Source organism: Mustela lutreola, chromosome 16 (genome assembly GCF_030435805.1).
Source record: "Mustela lutreola isolate mMusLut2 chromosome 16, mMusLut2.pri, whole genome shotgun sequence".
NCBI classification, from domain to species: Eukaryota; Metazoa; Chordata; class Mammalia; order Carnivora; family Mustelidae; genus Mustela; species Mustela lutreola.
In genome coordinates this window covers 43,976,921-44,003,256 of record NC_081305.1, presented here as the reverse complement: position 1 = coordinate 44,003,256, position 26,336 = coordinate 43,976,921, and the positions used below count along the sequence as shown (strand labels likewise).

At 36.7% G+C, this 26,336-nt stretch overlaps 1 protein-coding gene across 3 annotated transcripts in view; it reads right to left on the bottom strand.

The window, feature by feature from the left end:
• Positions 1–410: 410 nt before the first annotated feature.
• Positions 411–26,336, bottom strand: part of ZNF569 (zinc finger protein 569) — a 49,595-nt gene continuing 23,669 nt past the window's right edge. The window contains exons 2-6 of one of the 3 annotated variants that reach the window (XM_059151441.1): positions 14,752–14,845; positions 14,204–14,384; positions 10,030–10,156; positions 9,589–9,684; positions 411–3,488 (exon numbers count right to left, since the gene is read on the bottom strand). In XM_059151441.1, coding sequence (XP_059007424.1) covers positions 1,669–3,488; positions 9,589–9,684; positions 10,030–10,063 — 1,950 coding nt within the window. In that variant the 5' untranslated portion in view covers positions 10,064–10,156; positions 14,204–14,384; positions 14,752–14,845 and the 3' untranslated portion in view covers positions 411–1,668. The remainder of the gene's footprint in view (positions 3,489–9,588; positions 9,685–10,029; positions 10,157–14,203; positions 14,385–14,751; positions 14,846–26,336) is intronic. The other 2 variants (XM_059151440.1, XM_059151439.1) reach the window with 2 other exon arrangements.

Below are 26,336 nucleotides of genomic sequence, written 5' to 3'. Positions count from 1 at the left end.
GTAAATGCTATGTATATACTGCTGGTTTTTATTATCTAAGTTAACATTGTGAGGAGAGGGTAAGCGAAGTATCATCTTAATTCAGTTTGGTTTGTGTATTAGTAAAGATAGTCTTCTATAAATGTTAGTATTTGGTCATAGACAATTTTTAAGTTGTTTCTATAGGTTGTGTCCTTCTCCCATTTGATTCTTATTTTAGAGAAACGGGAAAATAAGGAAAGGCCAAAGAAGAATACAAAAGATAGCAACATATCTTAACAACCAGATTTGTTACCACCATATTTGCTTTCATTCTTTCATTTTTTAATTAAAGAAATTTTACAGATAAATATAACAATTCCATCTAAACCTCTCTCACTTCCACCAAGGCAACCAATGTCATAAATGAATATATGACCAACACACAGTACTGTTCTTTGCATTATTTTATTAAACTTATACAAATGTTACATCTTTTCATTGTACATTTTGCTTTTTTTTCTCTCAATATTTATATTGTGATCTAGGTACTATATGTAAAATTTGTACCTTCTAAATACTGTATTCTATCATAACAATAATTACATGGTATTAATCTATCCTTCTACTAATGAGAATCTGTTATGTCCAATTTAGTGTAATACAAACCACGATGAACATAGAGATGTGTATCTTCGTGCCTTTATCTGTCTGCAATACACCAAAATAGAAACGACTATTTCATATTTATGTGTTCTTAGAGTGATCCAGTTACTCTAAAGTAATAAATCTATTTCATTTTCATCAGAGTTTTAGAATTTTGCTTTTTATATTCTAGTCTTCAATCTGGATTTTATTTGTATATATAGTATAAAGTAAACAACTGTCATTTTTTTGTTCAAATGAATCTTCTGTTTATTGAATAGGCCATTCTTTCTCCAATGACTTTTCAATAGCAATACCATACAAAAAATTTCCTTATCTCCTTTCTTCAATCCTTGTTTTCTTTCCACTGATTCATTTATTTAGCAAGAACACATTGTTTAGATACCAGCTTTAAATATGTGATGCTATCTGGTAAACTGTGTTTTCTCTTGTTTTTCACTTGTTTCAGCTATTTGTGGTCCTTTATGTTCTCATACAAAATTTTAAACCAGTTTGTGAAATTCTTAAAATTTAGTGAAAACTTAGAATGGAAGTACCTTAAAGATTTGTGAATTTATATTTTTGAAAATGTGTTTTCAGACAGTGTTATTTTTCTCAGAATTTCAGGTCCTACTTTATGTTCTTCAAAATGTTTTTTGTAACTTTATATATATGTGTGTCTTGTAATGCTGTTGTGTTATCCTTAGACATTTTATATCAACACATTATCCAATTAACTATTTCCTGTGATATTTTTATAGTTTCTTCCTTCCCCCCAAATCTTCTTTTTCTTGCTTAACGTACTGGCTACAAAAGGAGCTCAACTGTAATGCTGATATTCTCTTAGCAGACATCTTGTTTCATATTTTAATAAGAATCCTGAATAAATATCAACAGAGGTCTACCAAGGTTTTTGATGTTCAACTTATTTGTTACACAATTTGTCACGTTGTATAAGAATTCTCATGTTTCACAATTGTGTGACTTCTTCAAAAGGCTTTAATGAAAGGAGATGCTAATTCTGAAGGCTTTTCCATCTTCACAATATTCACAGTGTTTCTATTTCTACTGAGTATGAATTCTCTGGTGTCTAACAAGGTGTGACTTTTGGCTAAAAGCCTTACCACACTCATTACAATGATAAGGCTTTTCACCTGTATGTTTTCTCATATGAAGTGTAAGAGATGAGATTTGAGAGAAGGCTTTTCCACATTTACTACAGTCAAAGGGTTTCTCACCTGTGTGACCTCGTATATGTATAGTAAGGGATGAGCTTTGGGAGAAGGCTTTTCCACATTTATTACATTCATAGGGTTTCTCACCTGTATGACCTCTCATGTGCACAATAAGAGAAGTTCTTTGAGAGAAAGCTTTTCCACATTCATTACATACATAGGGCTTCTCACCAGTATGACTTCTCATATGTAAATTGAGCAGTGAACACTGAGAGAAGGCTTTCCCACATTTATCACATTCATAAGGCTTTTCTCCGGTGTGACTTCTCAGATGAAGAGTAAGAGATGCAATTTGAGAAAAGGCTTTACCACATTCATTACAATCATAAGGCTTCTCTCCAGTGTGAACTTTCTGATGTGTAATAAAGTTTTGTTTTTGACTGAAGGCTTTACCACATTCATTACATTCATAGGGTTTCTCTCCAGAATGAATTTTTTCATGGGCAATGAGATTTGATTTCTGGCTAAAGGCTTTGCCACATTCCTTACATATGTAGGGTTTTTCTCCAGTGTGAATTCTCTGGTGTCTAACAAGATTTGACATCTGAATGAAAGCTTTCCCACATTCATTACATTCATAAGGTTTCTCTCTAGTATGAATCTTCTGGTGTGTAATGAAGTTCTTCTTGTGGCTGAAGGCTTTTCTACATTCCTTACATTCATAAGGTTTTTCACCAGTATGACTTCTCATATGTACAGTAAGGGCTGAACTTTGAGAGAAGGATTTTCCACATTCATTACATTCATAGGGTTTCTCACCTGTATGAATTCTTACATGTATAATAAGCATAGAAAACTGAGAGAAGGCTTTTCCACATTTATCACATTTGTAAGGTTTTTCTCCTGTGTGACTTCTCATATGAAGTGCAAGGGATGCAATTCGAGGGAAGGCTTTACCACATTCATTACATGCATAAGGTTTCTCCCCAGTATGAACTTTCTGATGTGCAGTGAGGCTTTGCTTCTGGCTGAATGCTTTCCCACACTCATTACATTCATATGGTTTCTCTCCAGTATGAATTTTTTCATGATCAATGAGATTTGATTTCTGGCTGAACGATTTCCCACATTCCTTACATGCATAGGGTTTCTCCCCAGTATGGATTCTTTGATGTCTAATGAGATTTGACATTTTAATGAAAGCTTTCCCACATTCATTACAATCATAAGACTGCTCCCTACTATGAATTTTATGATGTTTAATGAGTTTTTCCTTGTGGCTGAAAGCTTTTCTACACTTTTTACATTCATAAGGTTTCTCTCCAGTATGAATTCTCAGGTGTCTGATGAGGTCCAAAGTTTGACTGAATCCTTTCCCACAATGATTACACTTAAAGGGAGTTACTGCAAGATGGGATGGATTAATGCAAAATGATTTCATAGGTTCATTAAATTCAGAATGTTCCTTTCTTATAAGGATTCTATTATGATGACAGTCAAAATTATTATGTTCTAAACAATTTCCAAACAAGTCATATTCATAGAGATTGTGACTGGAAGGAAAAAAGTCCAAATTAAGAGGAAATGCATTTGCAAATTTCTTATGACATTCATTGACTTTTTCTTCAGTCAGTGTTTTTGTGTATTTATCTTCAAATTGTGTCAAAAGTCTGTCCTGGATTTTCTGATGCTCAATCCCCCACATTTCTCCTAAAACAGATTGCAAATAAGTATCACTTGAAAAATTTTCCAATATTGTAAAATGAAGAAAATTTCAGGAAATATGCTATCATGGGATTGATTCTTGGTTTACGGTTTAGTTCCCCATTATAAAGCAAATTTCAGGTGTGTAGATCTCCTATTTTTGAAGCTTTGGGAGATCCCAGGAAAAATATGAGTAGAGGAAAATAGGAATACAAATAGCTTTGATTGTGTTTATAAATGGGATCTGAAACAAAACAGATGAACTGCCAGATAAATAAAAGGGAGAGTGCAGAATGTACAAACAAAGTAAGAAAAAATGACAGAGGAAAAAAATAGGAAGTTAATTATAAAACTATTTTGTAGGACTCTATTAAAATAAGCTTTTACAAACTGCTTAACATAAATTTCTGGAAAATGCAAATTACCAAAACTGACCCTGTAAGAGGTAGAAAACCTGTATGAACCAACTTCCACAAAATAATGGAAAAATATGACAAAGCAATCCCATAAAAACAAATCCAAAAGGCCCACCAAGACCCACATGGGAATTTGAACATTTAGGGGACATTCGCTTTCATGATTTGCAAAAACGTTATAAATATAGAAAAAGAGAATTTCCCATTTTTGTGTGTGTAAAATGTAACAATACCAAAACATGAAAAAGATAACAAAAAAACAAACTACACACCAACTTCACTTATGAATATCAATGTAAAAATTCTACCTAAAACATCAAAATAACCCAGAAGGAAAAAAAAAGTGACTTTGAGAACATTAAATATGTTACATCATATTTGTGTAGGTTTTAAGGTACAGAAGTATGTTTTACTATTAGGAAAATCTATTTTACTATTTTTTAACTATTTTACTATTTTTACTATCTATTTTACTATTAGAAAAATCTACTTCTAAAATCTAATCATTTCCAAAGATATTTTTAAAAATGATAAAACTAAACATCAATTTTCCACAATGAAACTTTCAAAAAATGGGAATACTTATTTAACTTGGGAAAAAGTACAGTGCAACTTCAACAGCACTATATTTAATAAGAAAAATCTACCCCCAGCCAAAAAAAGCCCAAAAAGGAAAAATCCCAAAGCACTGACATAATAAAAAGTACTATCAGCACTATTATTACAGTACTGTGTAGTGCCCTGAGAGACAAATCAGAGGTAGAAAATGTGGAAAGGAAAGGTAAGATTAACATTTTTGTCAAGAATAAAACAATTTACATGCAAGATCAAAAGTGAAAAATTATTATAAAAGTAAAATCATTAAATTCATTGTATTTTAGAAATTGTTTCAATAACATTCATAAATACAAAGAACTATTTAGAAAACATAAAAGACTATACTTACAATCACAACAAAAATATGAAAAAATATGGGAATTTAATAAGATCCCAAGATTTTCAGAAAATTAAAATGTGCACACAGATTTGATCAAATGGAAAGGTGCTACAGGTTGAATTGTGTGTACTGCAAAAAAGATATGTTGAAATCCTAACTCCCAGTACCTCAGAATGTGAAGTTAGTTGGAAAAAGGGTCACTGCAGATGCAATTAGTTAAAATGAGGTCATACCAGAGTAGGTAGCTCATAATCTGACTGGTGTTCTGACACAAAGGATGCAATGTGAACAGACAAACACAGGGAGAACAACATGTGAGAATAAAGACATAGGCTGGCCTTGTGCCATTGCAAGCCAAGGAATGTCTAGGGCTGCTAGAAGCTGAAAGAGGGAAGAAAGGATCCTTCCTCTATAGATTTCAGAGGGAGCATGGCCTGGCAACACCTTGATTTAGGATTTCTAGCCTCCAGAACTGTGAGAATAAATTCCTGTTATTCTAAGCCACCCAGTTTGTGGTACTTCATTATGGCAGCCCTAGGAAACTAAGAAAATCACATTGCTGGAAAAGAACATTCAACCACAAAAATGACGTTTATTCACAAGCTAACCTATCAATGTAATTTCATTAAAAATATTTGAAAATACAGGTTACATACAGCTCAAAGGAAAATGATGCTAGGGGTTACCACCTTAGGAAATGTGTAAGAGAAGAGCTATTTTTCAATATGTATCCTTTTGTACTTTAGAGCTTTTATACTATAATCATGTATTATGTATTTTAAAAAGTAAGTAAAATTGTTCTGAGTACTGCACTAATAAAGTGAGAACAAACAATGGGCAGATAAAAACTCAATCAAAGGGTTGGAACATAAAATTGGAAGAGCCTACTTAGCATGACTGGATAGGGAGTGGGTAAGGTGAGCAGAAGGGAAAACAACGAGGGAGAAATTAAGCTTAAATATGGTATAATAAATACATGAATTTATTTCATCCAACCCAAAATCACACCAATGTGAGATAAAGAAAAACGCATAAACTAACAAAGACAATTTCTTGGAAGACCATTCTCTTAAAAAATGGAAGCAGAAATGCTGTCAAGTCAGGAACATGAGGCAGAGGATACAAAATAAAGGAACTGCCTCAAGCACAGAGTAACTACAAACCTACCTACTTACTGAAGGATAACATTCAGTTCCCTGTTGCTGCTTAGCTCCGAGGTTGGAAAATGGAGATTTTTCTCCCTCTCTGCCAGACTGATAATAAAGGAAGGGAAAATTCCTGTGCAACTGTAAAGCAGGTAAACTTAAGAGACTTGGTTGCACATTACACATGTAAAAGGGCAAAATACTAGCCTTTTGGGTAACTTAGGAGAAAAAGAGAAGTCCCATTAAGCAAATGATGTTGAAGGTCAGATTAGGCTGCCAAAGTACATCCAAAGAGAAATGAAAAAGAATTTGATTCCACAACAATAAAGGGCTTCAATATGAAAAACAGATGCATTCATATACAAGAATTGGTAAACTTTTTTCTTAACGTGTCAGATAGTAAATGTTTTAGGCTTTGTGGGTCATACAGTCTTTGATGCAACTATTCAAGTTTGCCATTATAATGTGAAAGCAATCCTACACAAGATGTAAATGACTGGGTGTGGCTATGTTTTAATAAAACTGTATTTTCAAAAATAAGAGGCAGGCTTACAAACCATAGTATAGTTTTCTGATGATCCCTGTTCTAGATCAGAGTACTCATTTTCTTTCCCTAACATTACCCTTTATTTAAAAAGCAAGTCAAGGAAGAACTAGCCTACCACTAAAAATGAGAAGGGGCTAAAACCAGATCTATAAGATGTATTACAAAAGAAAAAATGTAAAAGAAACATGATATAAAGAAAGCAGAAAAAAGGCACCAGCTAAAACAATTATGGCACACAGTAAATGAAAATGTTGGCTATTTCCACAAATGGCAAAGCTTAATGATAATAAATCTATAAATCAAGAGCTGAAAATATAAACAAATGAGGTGAAAATAAGAAAACAGAAAGGGATAGGTGAAAAAAATAAGTGGTAGAACCAAGGAAAGAAATAGAAGAGAAAAATAAAACCAAGCAAAATGAAGAATACCATGCAAATGTGGGGGGAAAGAGACTAGGTAGTACTTTTAGTATTGAAATTATGGTACAGTAGCCTCACAGTGAAGAATAAGCTAATGGTAAAACAAATTCTGATGCATCACTGGGCTTATATAAAGTAGCATAAATCTCCAAGACCACCACAACACACTCCACCAACCACACCTGAATACCATACACTAAAAAATGAATAAAACAAGTATTAGGCAAAATCAGGTCTGCAAGAGGGTTTTAGAAAGCAAGTGGGAAGATGAATTTGACTTGACTTCCTAGACAAATGAAAGCCTATTAAGTGAAGCATAAGCTTCGGGCCAGGAATAAGGAAAAGAAGATCAACTGAGGTTCCTATAAAAAGCCAGAATATTCAAAGAATGGTCAACTGGTCTTCACTTGGTAATGGCTGTTGGCATCTATCAGAAGCACATAGGAATCATCTTTGGAAGAATGCAACCCCAATTTAGGACAACAAGATTATTGCAAAAAGGTTTAAAAATGCTGAATTCACAATCAGCAGTCATCAAGCATGTGAAAAATCAAATACAATAAGCAAATCATTAAAACAATATATTTAAACCTGAGGACATAAAATATTAGAATTGTCAGATACAAAAAACAGAACAGCTACATAGAATATCTTGAAAAAAGCAAAGGATAAAAACACAAACATGAACAAGCCACAGAAATCAGGGGTGAGAAAGACATAGGAGAAAAAAAGCCAAAAAAAAAAAAGAAAAGCAAATGAGATAAAAGATGAATAGACACAGTTGAAGACGGAATGAGTAAATCTGAAGATATCTAAGGTAATTACTGAGAACTCAACACAGAAAGGGAGACACAAAATAGTAAAGGAAATGAAAAAAAATATGAAGGAAAAAAGATCTAGCCTCTGTCTTTAGGAGTCCCAGAAGGAGATGTAGAGAGAATGAAGGAAGTCAATATCTGATGATGTTGGCTAAGAAATCTACAGCGTTAAGGAAGACAAAAATAAGAGCATCATGGGAAATGTTATACTAATAGATTGGAAAATACAGATGAAATAGACTACCTTGGAACATCAGTGTATAGTAAAACTTTACAGATACAGAGCAAACAAGTATTTATGGAAATTAAGTTGTTCAACTCTGTAAAAATTAATTTGAAAACCAGAATTAAGTAGGTAATTTTCTAGAACAATATAACCTATTACCAAAAACTAATGCCAAAAGATACAAAACACCTATAGAGAACAGTATAAAGTAACAATGGATAAAAGCTGTCAAGAGCACTTTACCTCAATAACCCACAAGGTCCAAACAGGTGAACAAGTACGATAAACCAAAATTTTAAGGGAGTTATATGCTATTACAAGTACTCCAGAAGAAGGAGAAATGGCTTTAAATTCTAATTATAAACCAGTGTAACAATGCATCCAAAGCCTGAAAAAGTTTGAACAATTATTTAAATTCATAGTAAAAATGTAAGCATGAGTAATTACGAAGAAGTATGAAGACATAATTCACCTATATACATGAATGAAAAAATCATAGGATAATCTCTTGTAAGGAAAGATTATTTTAACTAAATGAACATTAAAAAAAAACTTAAGGTTCCAAAAGTACCTCAAAGAGGAATGTCCAACTGTGAAAAAATACTGGAAAAAGATACAAAAGATAAAAGGCTTCTCACATCAATATAGTCATATGAATTAAAAATTCAACAGATAAACAGGCAAAAAACATAGGCCATTTATAAAGAAATACAGAGCTTAAACATATGAAAACATCCTCGATTTCACTCATAATAAAGGAAATACAAATTCAAACAAAAATGAATTGTTTTTCGCCTATCAAATTGGGAAAGTTTTTAAAAATGCTAAGACTATGTCGGCAGAAATCCCTGGTAGAAATAAAAATGTAGTTTCTTTGGAGAGCAAAAAAAGACTTGGCACTATCTACTACCAAATTAGAAATATATGCACATATGTGTATATACATATTGCCTATATGTGTATGTATATGTATGTGGGTCTATGTGTGTGTATAAATACATGTGCAGACAACTGTGTGCACAAATACATGGCAAATGCAGCAGAAAAATAAAACTATGAGAAAAGTATCACTGACTTGAAAACTTACTGAGTAAAACAGCTGTAGCCATTACTGAAGTATGAAAGCAAAAGCTAAAAATACAGTGGGAAATGTAACTAAGTACAAAATAAAATACTAAGGCATTTATAATAGAAGGAAGAAAAGAAAGTTTTTAACATAAATGTCAACAGTTTAGTTGAGCAACTGGTTATGTGAATATGCGAATGCAAAATGAAAGAATCCTATGTAACAAAGTGGGCAGAGAGACTGAAGATGCTAGAAACAGAATGATTGTCAAAGTAAAGCTGGAAATGAATTAGGAAATGCTAACACACAGATAAAAAGGCCAACTAATCCTTTAAGTTCTGTGGAAAGAAGAATGTTATCTAGAAAAGACATCTTAGGTTAGTAAATTATTCACATAGACTATTATTACTTAAAAGTCTACAGTCTCTAGGAAAATATATTTGGAGAACATTTCAGAGGGGTCAACTAGTCATGGGTTAACCATTAAAGAGTTCTGGCCCCACCTCACCTGTCTGTTCCCTCCCTAACTAACCTGGATAGTGTCTCCTTAACACTTCTTCCTCCACCACCCAAGGCTCCTCTTCTTGCTCCAACTTGAAAATCACATCAGGTTTGGTAAATGGACAGCCTGTCAAGGGAAGTAACATAAGATTTGGGCATAAACACCAGGAACAAAAAAATCATTCAACATCTCAGAACACTAAAAAAAAAAATTGTTTTAAATCATTCAAGAATTGACACTGGCCCAGGGACCAGGCTTTCTGAAGGACAAGGACATGGTTTGTGGGGATGCTGCCCCTGAAACATAAGGGGGATGACCATTTGTTTTGAAAGCTGCAGCACATATATACATGTAAGCAAAGGCACCTCAAGGCGAAACCAGTCTAACATTTAAAGGTTCCACACATTTCAGAAATTTGGGGGAAAAGTATTTTACTCCCAGAATTCGAGTTATACAAGAAACTACCCTTACCCACTGTGATTAAGTTGTTATAGTTTTCTAGCATCACATTCCGGTACAGGTTCCTCTGAGCAGGATCCAACTGCTGCCACTCTTCCTGGGTGAAGTCAATAGCCACATCTTTGAATGTCACTGTTCCCTGTAACAACATACTCCTACTTAATCTGAAGTCATCCATTTTAAATGATGTAGAAAACATACTGAACCATGTTCTCAGAGTATCCAAAGGTAAGAGATTATTTAAAATTTTATGGGGTTTTGTTATTTTCTAAACAAACAACAACATAAAAAACCCAACATATTAACAACATTCTATCAGTCTGTGTTCATTCACAGAATCAGCAAGCATGTATGTTAAATACCTACCATAGGTTTAAAGAGATCTTCGGCACCAAATTATACTGAGTGTGGAAAATGGGAGGAATATAAAACTTTACTACTTGGGAACTCACTAGATGCTTGTGACTCATTAAGGTAGGCAAAGATGAAAACTGGATTTGGGTGGAAGCAGAAATAGGGAGAGAATGATATACACAATTTTGAAGTACAGTAGCAGCTGGATGTATTGTTCATTAGATCAAGAGAAATTTAGAAAAATGAGGATGTTTTGTTCATAAGCCTATAATAAGTGTATGCAGCCATGAAAATGGGAAAATGAGAAATGCTAACTTTGTTAGCAAATAACAGATAAATAAAAACAATTAAAAAAAGATTAACAAAGTTTTTTAAATGGTCTGAACCAGAATCACAACTAGAAGCATGAGAAAAGAGTATCAAGAAAGCTTTAGAGTAAGTTCAGAAATGAGGTACCAGTGACAAGTTTTATGAGAGCAATATGATTTGTATATAGAAATATAATGCAATCTTCCTAGTTAAAAACTATATCAAGAACTAATGATGGGGCGCCTGGGTGGCTCAGTGGGTTAAAGCTGCTGCCTTTGGCTCGGGTCATGATCTCAGGGTTCTGGGATCGAGTCCCGCATCGGGCTCTCTGCTCAGCAGGGGGCCTGCTTCCCTTCCTCTCTCTGTGATCTCTTCCCTTCCTCTCTCCTACTGTGATCTCTCTCTGTCAAATAAATAAATAAAATCTTAAAAAAAAAAAAAAGAACTAATGATGTACTATACAGTAGCCAAATGAACATAATAAAAAATAATAATACCTGAATAATAATAAAATATAAAAATAATAATAAAAAACCTGAAATGTTCAAAAGATTAACAGAGGAAAAAAATCTTCAACAGCAACAGAACAAAGAGGTCTGTCCAAACTTGCTACCCTTTGAGGAATTTCTATGAGAGACTGGGTGAGATGAAATCACCAGGAGCTAATTCACAATCCATGTTTTTAAGAATTTATTTGTAGATCTAAAAGGACCCTATGAATATGAACATCTACTAACACAAAGGGTTCAGAGTAGGCTGTAGTATTGAAATCCTCTTTTGGAATCCTTTCTAATAAGTATCAAGACCTTTGAAATAAACAGGTTTAAGAAACCAAAGGCCATATGCCTGAATAAGATATCTCTCATTTGTTTCCCTGACTCAACAACTTGATTTCCATCTATGGACAAAAGTGCTTTTGTGGGAGCTGTCAGAGCACCATACACCAAGAGGCTAAGGAGGAGACTCGCCTACTCATGCTTGGGGTAACAGGCATTTAAGAGCTCAGCTCTAGGTGTGGATTTTGTAATGACCCATGAACCAATCTACCCCTCTTGGCTGAGGTCCTGGACCTTTGGAAAATACTGTCTTAGACAATCACCCATGAATAAGAGAACTTTTGTTCTCTTATGTCCCAGCATATTGCTGAGAGAAAAAAAAAATATATGAGTTTGGACTTATCACAGGGGATAAGAAGAACAGTGTGATTTTACTCACATCACCTATCTCCCAAGGTAGCACAGTTTAGGACCATGAGGGATGTTCATGGCCAATGAACTTATCCATGGAGGAAAGTGAGAATGTATGAGTGAGCACTTGGTTTCCTAGCTGCGTGGGATAGAGCCAAAGTGGCTTATTTCTCTTTCACTGCATCCAGAGTACTTAATTCTGAGCTGCATGCCTGGAGGGTAGAATGAGTCTGGGAGAATAGCAGATAAAGAATCTCATAGGGTATTAAAGGGATCCAGATCTTACTGTGTTGCAAACTCCACTAAGAAGACTGCTCATGAGCTGCTCCATGTTTTTTGCCTACAGATCCCCCTCACCCGTGGGCACCCTCAGAGTTCTGCAGACCTTATCTCCACAAACTCCCACCCCACAGCAGAGATCCAGTCTGAATGCAGGCAAGGAAGAGACCAGAAACGTGAGTTTTAGTGCTGCCTTTGGAAAAACAAGGAGGCTGTCAGCAAGCAACCTAGTGTGCTGTAGGATGAAGAGAAGGTAGACAAGCTTAAGAATTCTGCTACAAGAAAGAGCAAGAACAGTGGGGCAGGTGTATTAATAGAAGTTCTAAGAAAGCCTCAGAATCCCTAGCAGTGCTGATGAAAGTTATTTCTTTCCTTCAGGAGAGAAATTAACTACTTTCAAGTAGTTAATGACTGGAGGATGTGAGAGCTACTTCAGATGTGAAGATAGCAAGGCAGAAACTTCAAGGAATATGAAGAAAATCAAGGAAACATGATACTGCCAAAGGATCACAATAATCTATCAGTAACTGATCTCAAAGACATGGAAATGTGATTTTCCCAGTAAATATTTCAAAGTAGCTGTTTTAAGGAAACCCAAAGAGCTACAAAAAACACAGAAACATATATTGATATTAGGAAAACAGACATGAACAAAATCAAAATTTCTCAGAGAAATCATAAAAAAGAACCAAACATTCTGGAGCAGAAGAATATAATAAATGAAACAAAAATGCACTAAAGAGCATCAACAACACAAAGGATTAAGCAGAAGAAAGAATCTGTGAGTTAGAAGACAGAACTATAAATTATCTGTTCAGAGAATAAAAAAAGAGTGAAGTCTACATGAATCATGGTGCATCATCAAACAAAACTATATTCACATTATGACAATCTCAGAATGTGAAGACTGAGAAAAAAAGGCAGAAAGCCTATTTAAAGAAATAATGCCTGAAATCTTCCAAATCTGGAGATTGTATTATCTAAGTTCATAAAGCTCACAACTCTTGAGATCAAGAGCTGAAGCATACTCTACTGACAGAGCCAACCAGGTACCCACCACTGTATACTTTAAACTAACACAATATTATATGTAAATTATATCTCAATAAAGCTGAAAAATATTTTTTTAAAAAGCAAAGTGCCAAAGTTTTAAGATCCTGAAATTCAGGGAGTTCTTGGGAATTCCCTTTAATGGGGTTAATCACCAACCTAAGCTTGAACAAAGCACCTGGTTAAGAAGTAGGGCCGAGGAGAAAACACAATGCAGAAAGCTGGTCCTAGCATAATAGTTTCACTAATCACATAGAAGGACAGAACCATGTAAGATGAATTCTTGATAATACTGCCTCAGCCTCATATTTCTCCTAAGATGGATCAATAAACTAGTAAATAAAATTTAAAAACAAACACCACAGATTTGGCAAGAAAATCCTAACTGCACCCAACTCAAGAGTGAGAGAATTCAAAAAGAAATAATTAAATCATCTTGAAAATACTGAATATAATTTTGCAAATGTGAAAATAGCCTAAAAATGAGAAATCTAGACCTTATATACATAAATCTCCAGATTTAAAAGTTTCTATTTTATTTATTTATTTGTCAGACAGAGGATGCAGGACTTGAACCCAGGGCCCTGGGATCATGACCTCAGCTGAAGGCAGACACTTAACTGAGTCCCCCAGGCGACCCTAAAAGTTGATGTTTTAAACATAAATAATGGGGGCGCCTGGGTGGCTCAGTGGGTTAAAGCCTCTGCCTTCGGCTCAGGTCATGATCTCAGGGTCCTGGGATCGAGTCCCGCATCGGGCTCTCTGCTCAGTGAGGAGCCTGCTTCCTCCTCTCTCTCTGCCTGCCTCTCTGCCTACTTGAGATCTGTCAAATAAATAAATAAAATCTTAAAAAAAAAAAAAAAACATAAATAATGAAGCAGGCAAACACTAACCCTATCTAACCTGCTAGCACTGCCTGCCCCAACCCGACATCCCCCTGCCAACCTTCCCCACCCAACTCATCCACCTCAGTAGGCATTCCTCTAAAGCAGCTCCTACCTCCTTACCCTTGGCAGGTAGCCTTGGACAGAAATGTGCCACTCCCAATGGATTCCTGCTCTGGGGAGGAGGACCGATAACAGCACACACCAGTGCACATGCAGTTCCTGAAGCAGGGTCTCTTACATGAAGCAGGGTCTCTTAGTTGGTTGTACAGGGAGCAAACCCTGCCCTTCAGTGCACCTGCAGCTGTGACAGAGAGGCTAATTGTAGACAGGTAGGCTAAAAGTTTGCCCTACCCACCAATAAGCACATGTTGGTGGTAGCCAGGCCCCCTCCACAACTCAGGGAGCAAATTCTGCTCAATATGCCCACAAAAAGCAAAGCAGGGAGTGCCTGGTGGCTCAGTCAGTTAAGTGTCTCCCTGCTCAAGCCTGCTTCTCTCTCCCTCTACCACATCCCATTTGTGCTTTCTCTCTCCCTGTCAAATAATTAAAAAAAAAAAAAAAAAAAAAAAGCAAATCGGGTCATTGCAGCTGGCTTGGCTGAAGGCAAATACAGTTCAGGCACAAGAGGAGGGAGCATGAAACCTACACAGGGGACACCAGTGGAGTACCTGGTTCTGGTCACCAGTAGGGATTGCATTACATGGAACCACAGGACCTCTTCTACATAAGCCTCAACTTTCAAGACCAGGAGATGTAGCTCACCTACATAGTACACAAAAAACATACACAGAAAATCAGACAAAAGGAGATAGAAGAGTATGTCCCAAATGGAAGTACAAGACAAAATCAGAGTTAAAAATCTAAACTAAATGGAGATAAGAAATATGCCTGAAAAAGAATTCAAAGTAATGATCATAAAGATTCTGACAGGACATGAGAAAAGAGTGGATGAACTCAGAATTCAGCAAAGGCATAGAAAATATGAAAAAGAACCAATCAGAGCTGAAGAATTCAACAACTGATATAAAAAAATACTAGAGGACATTAACAGATTAGAGGATGCAGAAGAATGGATCAGTGATCTGGAAGAAATGAAATGAAATGAATGCAAAATAAAAATAATGAGGAGGAGGAGGAAGTGGAAGAGGAGGAGAAAAAGAAAAGAAAGAAGAAAAGTGAAGAAGAAAGATATAAGAAAGAAGCAGATGCAGAAGAAGAATAGGTTAAGGGAACTCTGCAACATCATTAAGAGAAATAACATTTGTATTATATCTGAGAAGGAATGGGGGTAGGGCAGAAAACTTCAAAGAAATAATAGCTGAAAACTTCCCTACTGTGGGGAAGGAAACAGCCATGTCCAGGAGCTGCAGAGAGCCCCAAACAAGATGACCCCAAGTAGGTCCACACCAAGACACACAATTACAATGGAAAAAACCTGATACAGAGAGAAGTTTAAAGCAGCAAAAGACAAGAAAAGTTACATAACAAGGGAAACCTCAGAAAGTTATTAGATGATTTTTCAGCAGAAACTTTGCAGGCCACAAGAAAGTGGCAAGAAATATTCAAAGTGCTGAAAGGGAAAAACCTACAACCAAGAATACTCTATCCAGCAAGGTTATCATTCAGAATAAAAAGAGAGATAAAGAGTTTCCCAGACCAAAAAAAAAAAAAAAAAAGTTAAAGGAGCTCATCACCATTAAACCATCTCTATAAGAAATGTTAACAAGAAATCTTTAAGTGGGAAAAAAAGGCTAAAACTAGGGGTAAGGAAATTATCTAAGAAAAAAATTCACACGTAAAAGCAAATGTATAATAAAGGTAGTAGATTAATCACTTAAAAGGCCAGTACAGAAACTAAAACGTAAAAGTAGCAACATTGATTATATCTATGAAAGTTAGTCAAGGGACACAAAAGTAAAAGATGTAAAATATGACATCATTATATATATAAAATGTCGAGGCAGAGTAAACACTCAGATCTTTTAGAATGTGTTCAAACTTAAGCAACAACTTAATATACACTGCTATACACAAAAGATGTTATATATGAACCTAAAGATAACCACTAATCAAAAATCTATAATACATACACAAAAACTAAAGGGAAAAGACCCCAAGAATAAGACCAAGAAAAACCCCATCAAACCACACAGGAAGAGATCTATTTAAGAAAAAACAGAAGATCTAAAAGTAAGAAAACAACAAAATGGTAATAAGTACATACCTATCAATAATCCTTTAAATGTAATGACTAAATGCTCCAATCAGAAGACACAAGGTACTAAATGGATAAAAAACCCAATACCTATCTATATGCTATCTATAACAGATTCACTTCAGACCTAAGGAAACACAGACGGAAAATGAACAGATGAAAAAACATATGCCAGGATACCAATACTTATATAAACAGAACAGACTTAAAAAAAGACTAGCAAGAGACAAATAAGGGTACTGCATAATGATAAAGGGATAAATGCAAGTGGAGGATATAACAATTATAAATATCTACATACCCAATACATATATAAAAGACATTAACAGACATAGAGAAATTGAAATTGATAATAATACAGTAGTATTAAAAGGCTGTAACAACCCACTTAAACCAATGGATAGATCAATCAAACAAAAAATCAACAAGGAAACAGTGGCTCTGAATGACACATTAGACAAGATGGACCTGACAGATACATACAGAACATTACTTCCCCAAACAGCAGAATACACATTATGTTCAAGGGGGCATGAAAAATTCTCCAGGACAGATAATATTTAGACATCAAAAGAAGTCTCAATAAATATAAGAAGACTGAAATCACATAAAGCATCTTTTCTACCTCAATATGAAATGAAAACAGAAGAAAAAAACTGGGAAAAACAAACACATGGAGGCTAAACAACAGGTTATTAAACAACCAATGGGTCAAAAAAGAAGCCAATGAGGAAATTTAAAAATATATGGAGACAAATGAAAATGAAAACACTGCAGTCCAAAATTTGCGGGATTTTGAAAAAGCTGTTAGAAAAGAGTTTATTGTGATACCAGGCCTACGTTAAGAAACAAAATTCTCAAACAATCTAACCTTATACCTAGGAGTTTGGAAAACCACAACAAATGAAACCTAAAGCCAGCAGAAGAAAGGAAATGATAAAGATCAGAACAAAAATAAAGGATATAGAAACTAAAAGAACAACAGGAAAGATAATTGAAACCAGGAGCTGGGTCATTGAAAAAATTAATAAAATTGATAAACCTCTAGCTAAATTTACCACAGAAATCACAAATACATAAAATCACAAACCAGGGAGGAAAAATAACAATGAACACCACAGAAATACATATAATTATAGGAGAATTATTATGAAGACTATATGCCAACAAATTGGAGAACCTGGAAGAAATGGATAAATTCCTCCAACATATAAACTACCAAAACTAAAACAGGAAGAAATAGAAAACCTGGATAGTAAAACAAAAACAAAAACAGCAAAGAAGTCGAATCAGTAATCAAAAACTCCCAACAAAGTCCAGGGCCACATGCCTTCAGAGGTGAATTCTACTAAACATTTATTTTTTTTTTAAGAATTTATTTATTTATTTGAGAGAGAGAGAGACAGTGAGAGAGAGCATGAGCGAGGAGGTCAGAGAGAGAAGCAGACTCCCCGTGGAGCTGGGAGCCTGATGCGAGACTCGATCCCAGGACTCCAGGATCATGACCTGAGCCGAAGGCAGTTGTCCAACCAACTGAGCCACCCAGGCATCCCTCTACCAAACATTTAAAGAAGAGTTAATACCTATTCCTCTCAAACTATCCCAAAAAGTAGAAGAAGGAGGAAAACTTTCAAATTCATTATATGAGGCCAGCATTACCCTGAATCAGATAAAGTCATCATTAAAAAAGAGAACTACAGGCCAATATCCCTGATGAACATAGATGCAAAAATTCTCAACAAAATACAAGCAAACCAAATCCAACAATACATTTAAGGTATCATTCATCATAATGAAGTGGGAACCATTCCTGGGTTGCAAGGGCAGTTCAATATTCACTAATCAATCAACATGATACATCACATTAATAAAAGAAGGCTAAGAACCACATGATCATTTCAGTACATGCTGAAAAAGCATCTGAACCAAGTATAGCATCTATTCACTAAACACACTCAACAAAGTAGGATTAAAGGGAATATACCTCAGCATAATAAAAGGCCACACATGAAAAACCCACAATACCCTAAATGAGTAAAAACTCAGAGCTTTTTCCTGTACTGTCAGGAATAAGACAGGGATGTCCACTCTCACCACTTTTATTTAACATATTACTGGAAGTCTATGAGACAACAAAAAGAAATAAAAGGCATCCAAACTGGTATGGAAGAAGTAAAACTTTCACTATTTATAGATGACATGATACTACATAGAGAAAACCCAAAGACCACCAAAAAATTGCAGGAACTGATAAACGAATTCAGCAAAACCACAGGATACAAAATCAATCAGAAATCTGTTGCATTTCTATACTCCAACAGTGAAGCAGCAGAAAGAGAAATCAAGGAACCAACCCTACTTACAAATTCACAAAAACAGTAAAATACCTGAGAATAAACCTAACCAAAGAGGTAAATGACCTGTACTCTGAAAACTATAAAACAATGATGAAAGAAACTGAAGAGGACACAAAGAAATAGATATTCAATGCTCACGGACTGGAAGAACAAATATTGTTAAAATGTCTATATTTCCCAAGTCAGTCCAAATATTTAAGGCAATCCCTAGCAAAATATCAACAGCATTTTTCACAGAACTGGAACAAACAATCCTAAAATTTGTATAGAACCATGAAAGACCCAGAATAGACCCAGTTTTGTTTTGAAAACAAAAGCAAAGTTGGAGGCATCACAATTCTGGAGTTCAAGGTTTATTACAAATCTATAATAATCTTGTCTGTTTCCACAGTTTGGTGATTGTGGACATTGCTGCTATGAACATTGGAGTAACATATGGCCCTTCTTTTCACTACATCTGTATCTTTGGCATTGAGCATAAACAATGAACACTGAACAAGAAACACTGAAAAAATAAAATTAAATTAAAAAAAAACCCCAAAGCTGTAATAATCAAAACAGTATGGTACTGACACAAGAACAGACAATGGAATGGCTCAGTGGAACACAAGACTCAGAAATGAACCCACAATTATATGGTCAATCTTTGACAAAGCAGGAAAGAATATCCAATAGTTAAGACAGTCTTTTCAACACATGGTGTTGGGAAAACTGGACATCAAAATGCAAAATGAAAATACTAATTCAAAAAGATATATGCAGGAGCACCTGGGTGGCTCAGTGGGTTAAGCCTCTGCCTTCAGCTCAGATCATGATTTCAGGATCCTGGGATTGGATTCAGGGTCCTGGGATCAAGCCCCACATCAGGCTCTCTGCTCAGCAGGGAGCTGCTTCCCCTGCCCTCTGCCTGCCTGTGATCTCTCTGTCTGTCAAATAAATAAAATCTTTTAAAAAAATGTATGCACCCCTGTGTTTACTGCAGTCTTCTTTATAATAGCCAAGATACCAGAGTCCGCTGATAGATGAATAGATTTAAAATTGTAATATATATACAAACATACATGATGGAATATTAATCAGCCATAAAAAATGAGATCTCGCCATTTGCAAAAATATAGAAGCATCCAGAGGGTATTAGTGAAATAAGCCAGAGAAGGAAAGACAAATATCAGCTGATTTCACCTTTATATGAAATCTAAAATACAAAACAAATAAACATACCAAAAAAAACACCCACGACCCCACAAAATACTCAAATACAAAGAACTACTGGTTGCCAGAGGGCAGATGTGTGGAGGGAATGAGTGAAATAAAGGAGATTAAGAGGTGTGACCTCCCACTTATAAAATAAATAAGTCACAAAAATGAAGAGTAGAGCACAGAAAACAAAGTGAATAATTTTATAATATTTTTGTATAGTGATAGGTGGTAACCACTTATCATGGTGAGCAATGAGTAATGTAAGAATTGCTGAATCAGGGGCGCCTGGGTGGCTCAGTGGGTTAAAGCCTCTGCCTTCGGCTCGGGTCATGATCCTGGGGTCCTGGGATCGAGCCCCACATCGGGCTCTCTGCTTCGCGGGGAGCCTGCTTCTGCCTCTCTGCCTACTTGTGATCTCTGTCAGGTAAATGAATAAAATCTTTAAAAAAAAAAAAAAAGAATTGCTGAATCAAATACTATACACTTGAAAGGAAACGGCATAGTTTGTCAATTATACTCCAATAATAAAATAAATAAAAGGAAATATGAAACCTACACCCTCTAAAAAGAAAAAGAAGAAATCTGTTAACAGTGTGCTACCGTAGCACAGAACATTACTCTTTTACTCCAGGATGTATTCTTCCCCTTTTACAAAGTTTTGCCTGGGCTCATGGCCTCCTGAAATAAATTATCATTCTTAAATTCCTTGGAAAAGGTATTTTTATATAATAATAATTCTAGACAATGAGATGAAAGTAGAAATATTATGTGTAACTACTGGTAAGTGAGTTTAAAGGGATGAGGTGATACCTTTTTTGTCTTCCTCTTTCCTGTGGAATAGTAAAGGAAATGTGACAGCCAGGTAAATATACATTTGGGCTAATGAAGCAGAAGCGAACTATTAGAGGATGAGATAGAGTAATTATATAGAAGTTTTCTGGTTTCCTATACCTTGGAGACAGAGGACTAGATCTGTTTGTTGGTACCTGAACTTCTACATGAGGGACAAATAAAATTCTGTCCTGTTTAAGCAACTGTTATTTAGGATTGCCATCACAAGCAATCCTAAATAGTTAAATCTACATAGTTAAATCTACATAGATAAAAATGCTCATGCCAGACAGAGAGCATTTCAAACTACTATCTTTGCAACCATAGAGATATGTTCTAAGATCCCCTTCAACAGAATCAACTTTGAGAAGCATAGTTGGTGGACATCCTCCAGCTGTTCTTTCTTTGCTTCTACTATTGAGTTCATGCTTAGACCATGATCTTCCCAAGATACTTCCAGCTAAGACTAACAGTGAGGGTATTAAAGCCTGGACCATTTCTACCTGATGTGAGACTCTTCTGATAGGAAATGTTTGGTTGCTGAACTGGCTAAGGCTTTATCAGCGTTGCATGATGATCTGAGTTACCAGAAGAATCAACAAGCTTAAGAAGAAATAGATTAAAAGAAACTATACAATCTGAGGAAGAAAGAAAAAAATGTTTAAAAATGAACACAGACTTAGAAATGTGAAGCAGCAATAAGTATATGAACATAGGTATATATGAACATCAGAAAGAGAGGAAAGGACAAAAAAGAATTAAAAGAAATGGCTGAAAACATCCTGGTTTGATATTTAAAAACCCCCTAATACACAAATCCAAAATAGTCAATGAACCCTAAGCAGGATAAACATGGACAGTCAAACCCAAACACTTCATATTCAAGAGGCTGAAAGGAGAACTCCAGGGAAGATGGTGGAGCAGGAGGACCCTACAAAGACAACTAGAGAACATTCACATCAGTGTAACCCAGAAAATGACCCAGGAAACGTCAGAACAACTCACTACAGCTAAATACAGAGAAGAGGCACCATCAAAGAGGGTAGGAAGGGTAGAGACATAGTTGGGAACTAAACAAACCCATGGAACCACATTCAAGAGGGAAGGATGCCGCAGGCACAGAAAGTGGAAAGAAACGGACTCGCTCACTGGGGAGTCCAGTCAGATGAATCCCCAGAACACTGGCTTTGAAAACCAAGGGGGCTAAGTTTCAGGTGTTCTTATAGTAAGTGGGACTCAAATCCTGGAACTTGTAAAATCAGCCGGCTCAGTTCTGGGAGAGCTGGGTGAGAGGAAATTGAGCCCCCACCCATAAAGAGAGCACAAAAACCCCTACAGAGATACAACATAGAAATAGCAGTGTGAAAAACTCTGGGGTATAACTGATGAAGTCCCAGAACCTAAGTTAGGTTCGGTGGGGTGAGGAGGTTCGGAGCCATTGCGATCCCTGCAAGTTAACTATTTATCGTTTTATGGCAGTCAGGGGTGCCTGAGGAATGCTACACATATGGAGGGGAGCGGGTGAAGAAGGGGTGCAAGGCGCCAGCTTTTGCTTTGTCCTCAGCCAGCCTCCTGCTCCCTCATCATAACCAGGCGGGAGTGGGGGGAGGATTTGTTTACTAATCTCAGAGCATTGTGCTAGAAGGCAGGGATCCTTGAGAGATTTCTCCAGGAATAACAAGAACCAGTACAGTGCTGACAGTTGCTGCCACCTAACTTGCTAACAGGGTGCCCTGCTTCCACATTCTTCTGTGGACATACCCCTTTCAGCCAGGCCTCAGCTCCAGGTCCCACGCAAACCTTGCTAATAGCATACCTCCTGAACTCTTCCTACTTGCTTCTGTGGATTTGCCCCCTGCAAAATGCTTAATGAAAGCCCATCCAAAGCAGTGCCACAAGCCTGTCAGCGTGTAAGCAACCCTTATAGAGGCCAACACCACTCCAAAGTGACTCCTGCCCTGGTTAAAAGGAAAGATATCTACAAGCAATTATCATACTGCCGCCCTAGTAATAGTCTGGGAGCATCAACAGAAGGCACAAGTGTTAGCAACACTGTAAAAAAAAAAACACTGTAAAAAAAATAATAATAAAAAAAATAAACCCTTATGCACTGTTGGTGGGAACACAAACTGTTGCAAACACTGTGGAAAACAGTATGGAGGTTCTGCAAAAAATTAAAAAGTAAGGAGCGCCGAGGTGGCTCAGTGGGTTAAAGCCTCTGCCTTCGGTTCAGGTCATGATGCCAGAGTCCTGAGATCAAGCCCCACATCGGCCTCTTGCTCAGCAAGAAGCCTGCTTCCTCCTCTCTCTCTCTCCGCCTGCCTCTCTGCCTACTTGTGATCTCTGTCAAATAAATAAAACCTTTTAAAAAAATAATCGTTATTACACTACCAGGTATTTACCCAAAGAACAAGAAAATACTAATTTGAAAAGATATATGCAACCCTATGTTTATTGCAGTATTATTTATAATAATCAAATTATGGAAGCAACCCAAGTGTCTATTGATAGATGAATAAAAACGATGTAGTACACACACACACACACACACAGGAGTACTACTCAGACATAAAAAAGAATGAATTCTTACCATTTGAAGCAACACAGATAGAGCCAGAGGGTATCATACTAAGTGAAACAAGTCAGTCAAAGACAAATACCATAGGATTTCACTCATATATAAAATTAAGAAACAAAACTAACAAAGAAAAAAAAAAAAAAAGACAAACTAAGAAACAGGTCCTTAACTATAGAAAACATACTAATGGTTACCTAAGGGGAGGTGGATGGGGCGGATAGGTAAAATAAGTGAAGGAGATTAAAAGTACATGTATAATTACCACTGAGTGATATACAGAATTGCTGCATTACTGTATTGTACACATGAAACTAATACAACACTGTATGTTAACTATACCGGCATTAAAATAAAATAAAAACTTGGTTCCTGGGGGAAGATGGCAGAGCAGCAGGAGTTTCAACTGGTCCTCTAAAGTGAGCCATATATCTACCAGAACACTCTGAGCAACCATGAAATCAGACTGAAATATAAGATTATACACTTGTGGATCTCCACAGGGCAGAAGACGTCAGTGGAGAGGAAAAGTGGAGTGGGAACGCTCAGACTGATATTGGAGGATAAACAGATGGGGAAGGGAGCCACCAGAAGCAACCCACTGGAAAGTAATACTCCAATATGAAACTGCCCTGTGATTGGGGACCAGAATTAACTTGGAGTCTGGTTAAAAGCACTCAAAAAGAGCAAAAGATCCTAAGGGGCAACTGGTAGAATTGGGCGGTCTCGGGCACAGGCCTAAGCGCATGGAACCAGGTCAGCCACCGCAGGTGACCACCCCTGCCAGAGAGTCCAGTGGAGCCTCCAGTCCGAGGTCCCTGAGCTCGTGGCTTTCCACTGCTTGCACCACCAGTCAACTGGGCTCACTCCCCCTTCTGGCAGCACCTGAGAGAGCCTAGTGTGGGCACCAGATGGCAGTCTCTAGGACCACAGCCTTCCGTGACCCGCCATGGGGTCTGAATGCTACCAGCCCCCACATGAGAGAACCCAGCACAATCTCTGGTCGGGATCCCTTGGTGGCACCCTTCGGTGAACTGAGGGACCACTAGGTCTGAGCACACCCGCTGGTGGGGCCTGGACTCCAGACAGTAGTCCTGGCAAAGGCAGCCACTGGAAGCGGGCTCCCTCGTGATTTTAGTGGCACGGGGGGTGCAGAGACAAGCGGGTGCCTCGGGTGACCACTAGGATGATGGTTGCTGGAGGTACAAACCGCCTGTGGGTGGTTGCACTGTTCAGTGGAGTTTGTAGAGGTAAAGTCTGTGTGTTCTGGATCACCCAGAGGGAAACAGTCTAAGGCTTCTCTCTTTTTCTTTACTCTGACCTTCTGAAAAGGGGCAAAAAGCTTCAAAAAAACAAATACCTCCAGAGAACAAAAGCCTGAAAAACTGGTTTCCACAAAGCCCAGCCCAGGGAATAACCTGCAGGGCAACCCAACCCAAGCAAGACTGACAGGAGAACAATGCAACAGGCCTCTCCCTCAGAAGGCACACTGAAAGAACAGGAGGAAAACCACCACAGGGTCCACATAAAACTGTAAAACCCCAACATCAGGGAAAAGCAATTTATTTCATAGACACAACTTTTTAAAAAAATTCATTCTCACGCTTCTTATTCTTTTAATTTTTTTAACCTACTTACCATTACAACTAGAGGTTTAATACAACATATTCCATAACTTTTAAAACTGAACTTTTCATACATATACCTGTTTCTTTTTCTTTTCTTTTTTTTCCTTAATATACATGTAGATCTAAGTTTCATGGTAATTCTTTTTCCCTACTCAATAATATCTCTAGGGGCACCTGGGTGGCTCAGTGGGTTAAGCCACTGCCTTCGGCTCAGGTCATGATCTCAGGGTCCTGGGATCGAGTCCCGCATCGGGCTCTCTGCTCAGCAGGGAGCCTGCCTCTTCCTCTCTCTCTCTGCCTGCCTCTCTGCCTACTTGTGATCTCTCTCTGTCAAATAAATAAATAAAATCTTTAAAAAAAATATATCTCTATATATAAACCAGTTTTAATCTTCCTCTATCTCTGGAAAGTTGAGTCCTTTAACAAAGATATCAAGATACACTCAAGAAGAACCAAAATAACCTTCTGTGCCCACTTCAAGGATTCATAACTACCCTCCCATCTTATTTGTCTGTCAGTGTTTCTGTGTATTTGTTTTTGTTCTGTTATTATGCGAATCTTATTCGTGGGGTTCATTTTGGCTGAGTTCTTTTTTTCTTATCATATACTTTTGTCGGTCTTTTTCTTTGTTCATTTTTGTTTATATACTTCATAAATCTTACTTTGGGGGTTCATTCTGGGTAGGTTCTCTCTTTTTTTTCTCTCTCTCTCTCTTTCTCTCTTTTTTTCTTTCTTTTTGGTGGTGACTTCTGATCACTCTGAAACTTTCCAGGGTGCACCTTGCCTGGATTGTGGTTCATATATTCAGCTATACATCCCCTCAACCATCTCTCATCAGAATATCTAGGAGGAGGAACACCCAACAGAGGAAAAATTCAGAGAATGTGCCCTTTCTCACAGAACTGTTGGGTATGGACATAAACAGTATGTCGAAAAGGGAATTCTGGGTACCAATTATCCAGGCAATGGCTAGGTTGGAGAAAACCATTAGTGACAACACAGAATCTCTAAAAGCAGAGGTGAGAGCCAACCTGGCAGAGGTTAAAAATGCTATCAATGAGATCCTATCTAATCTAAATATTCTAACAGCAAGGGTAACCAAGGCAGAAGACAGAACTATTGATCTAGAGGACAAACTGATAGAGAAAAAGGATCAGGAGGCGGCATGAAACAAACAGCTTAGAAGCCATGAGCCATGAAAACAGAATTAGGGAAATAAATGATACCGTGAAACGTTTTAATGTCAGAATTACTGGGATCCCTGAGGGAGTGGAGAAAGAAGACTATAGAAGATAGAGTTGAACAAATTTTATAAGAAAATTTCCCCAATATGGGGAATTGAACAAGCATTCGTGTCCTAGATAAAGGCAGAAAGGACACCTACCAAAATCAATGAATCTAGAAAGACCTTCAGACACTTGATTGTCAAATTCATGAATCGTAATTT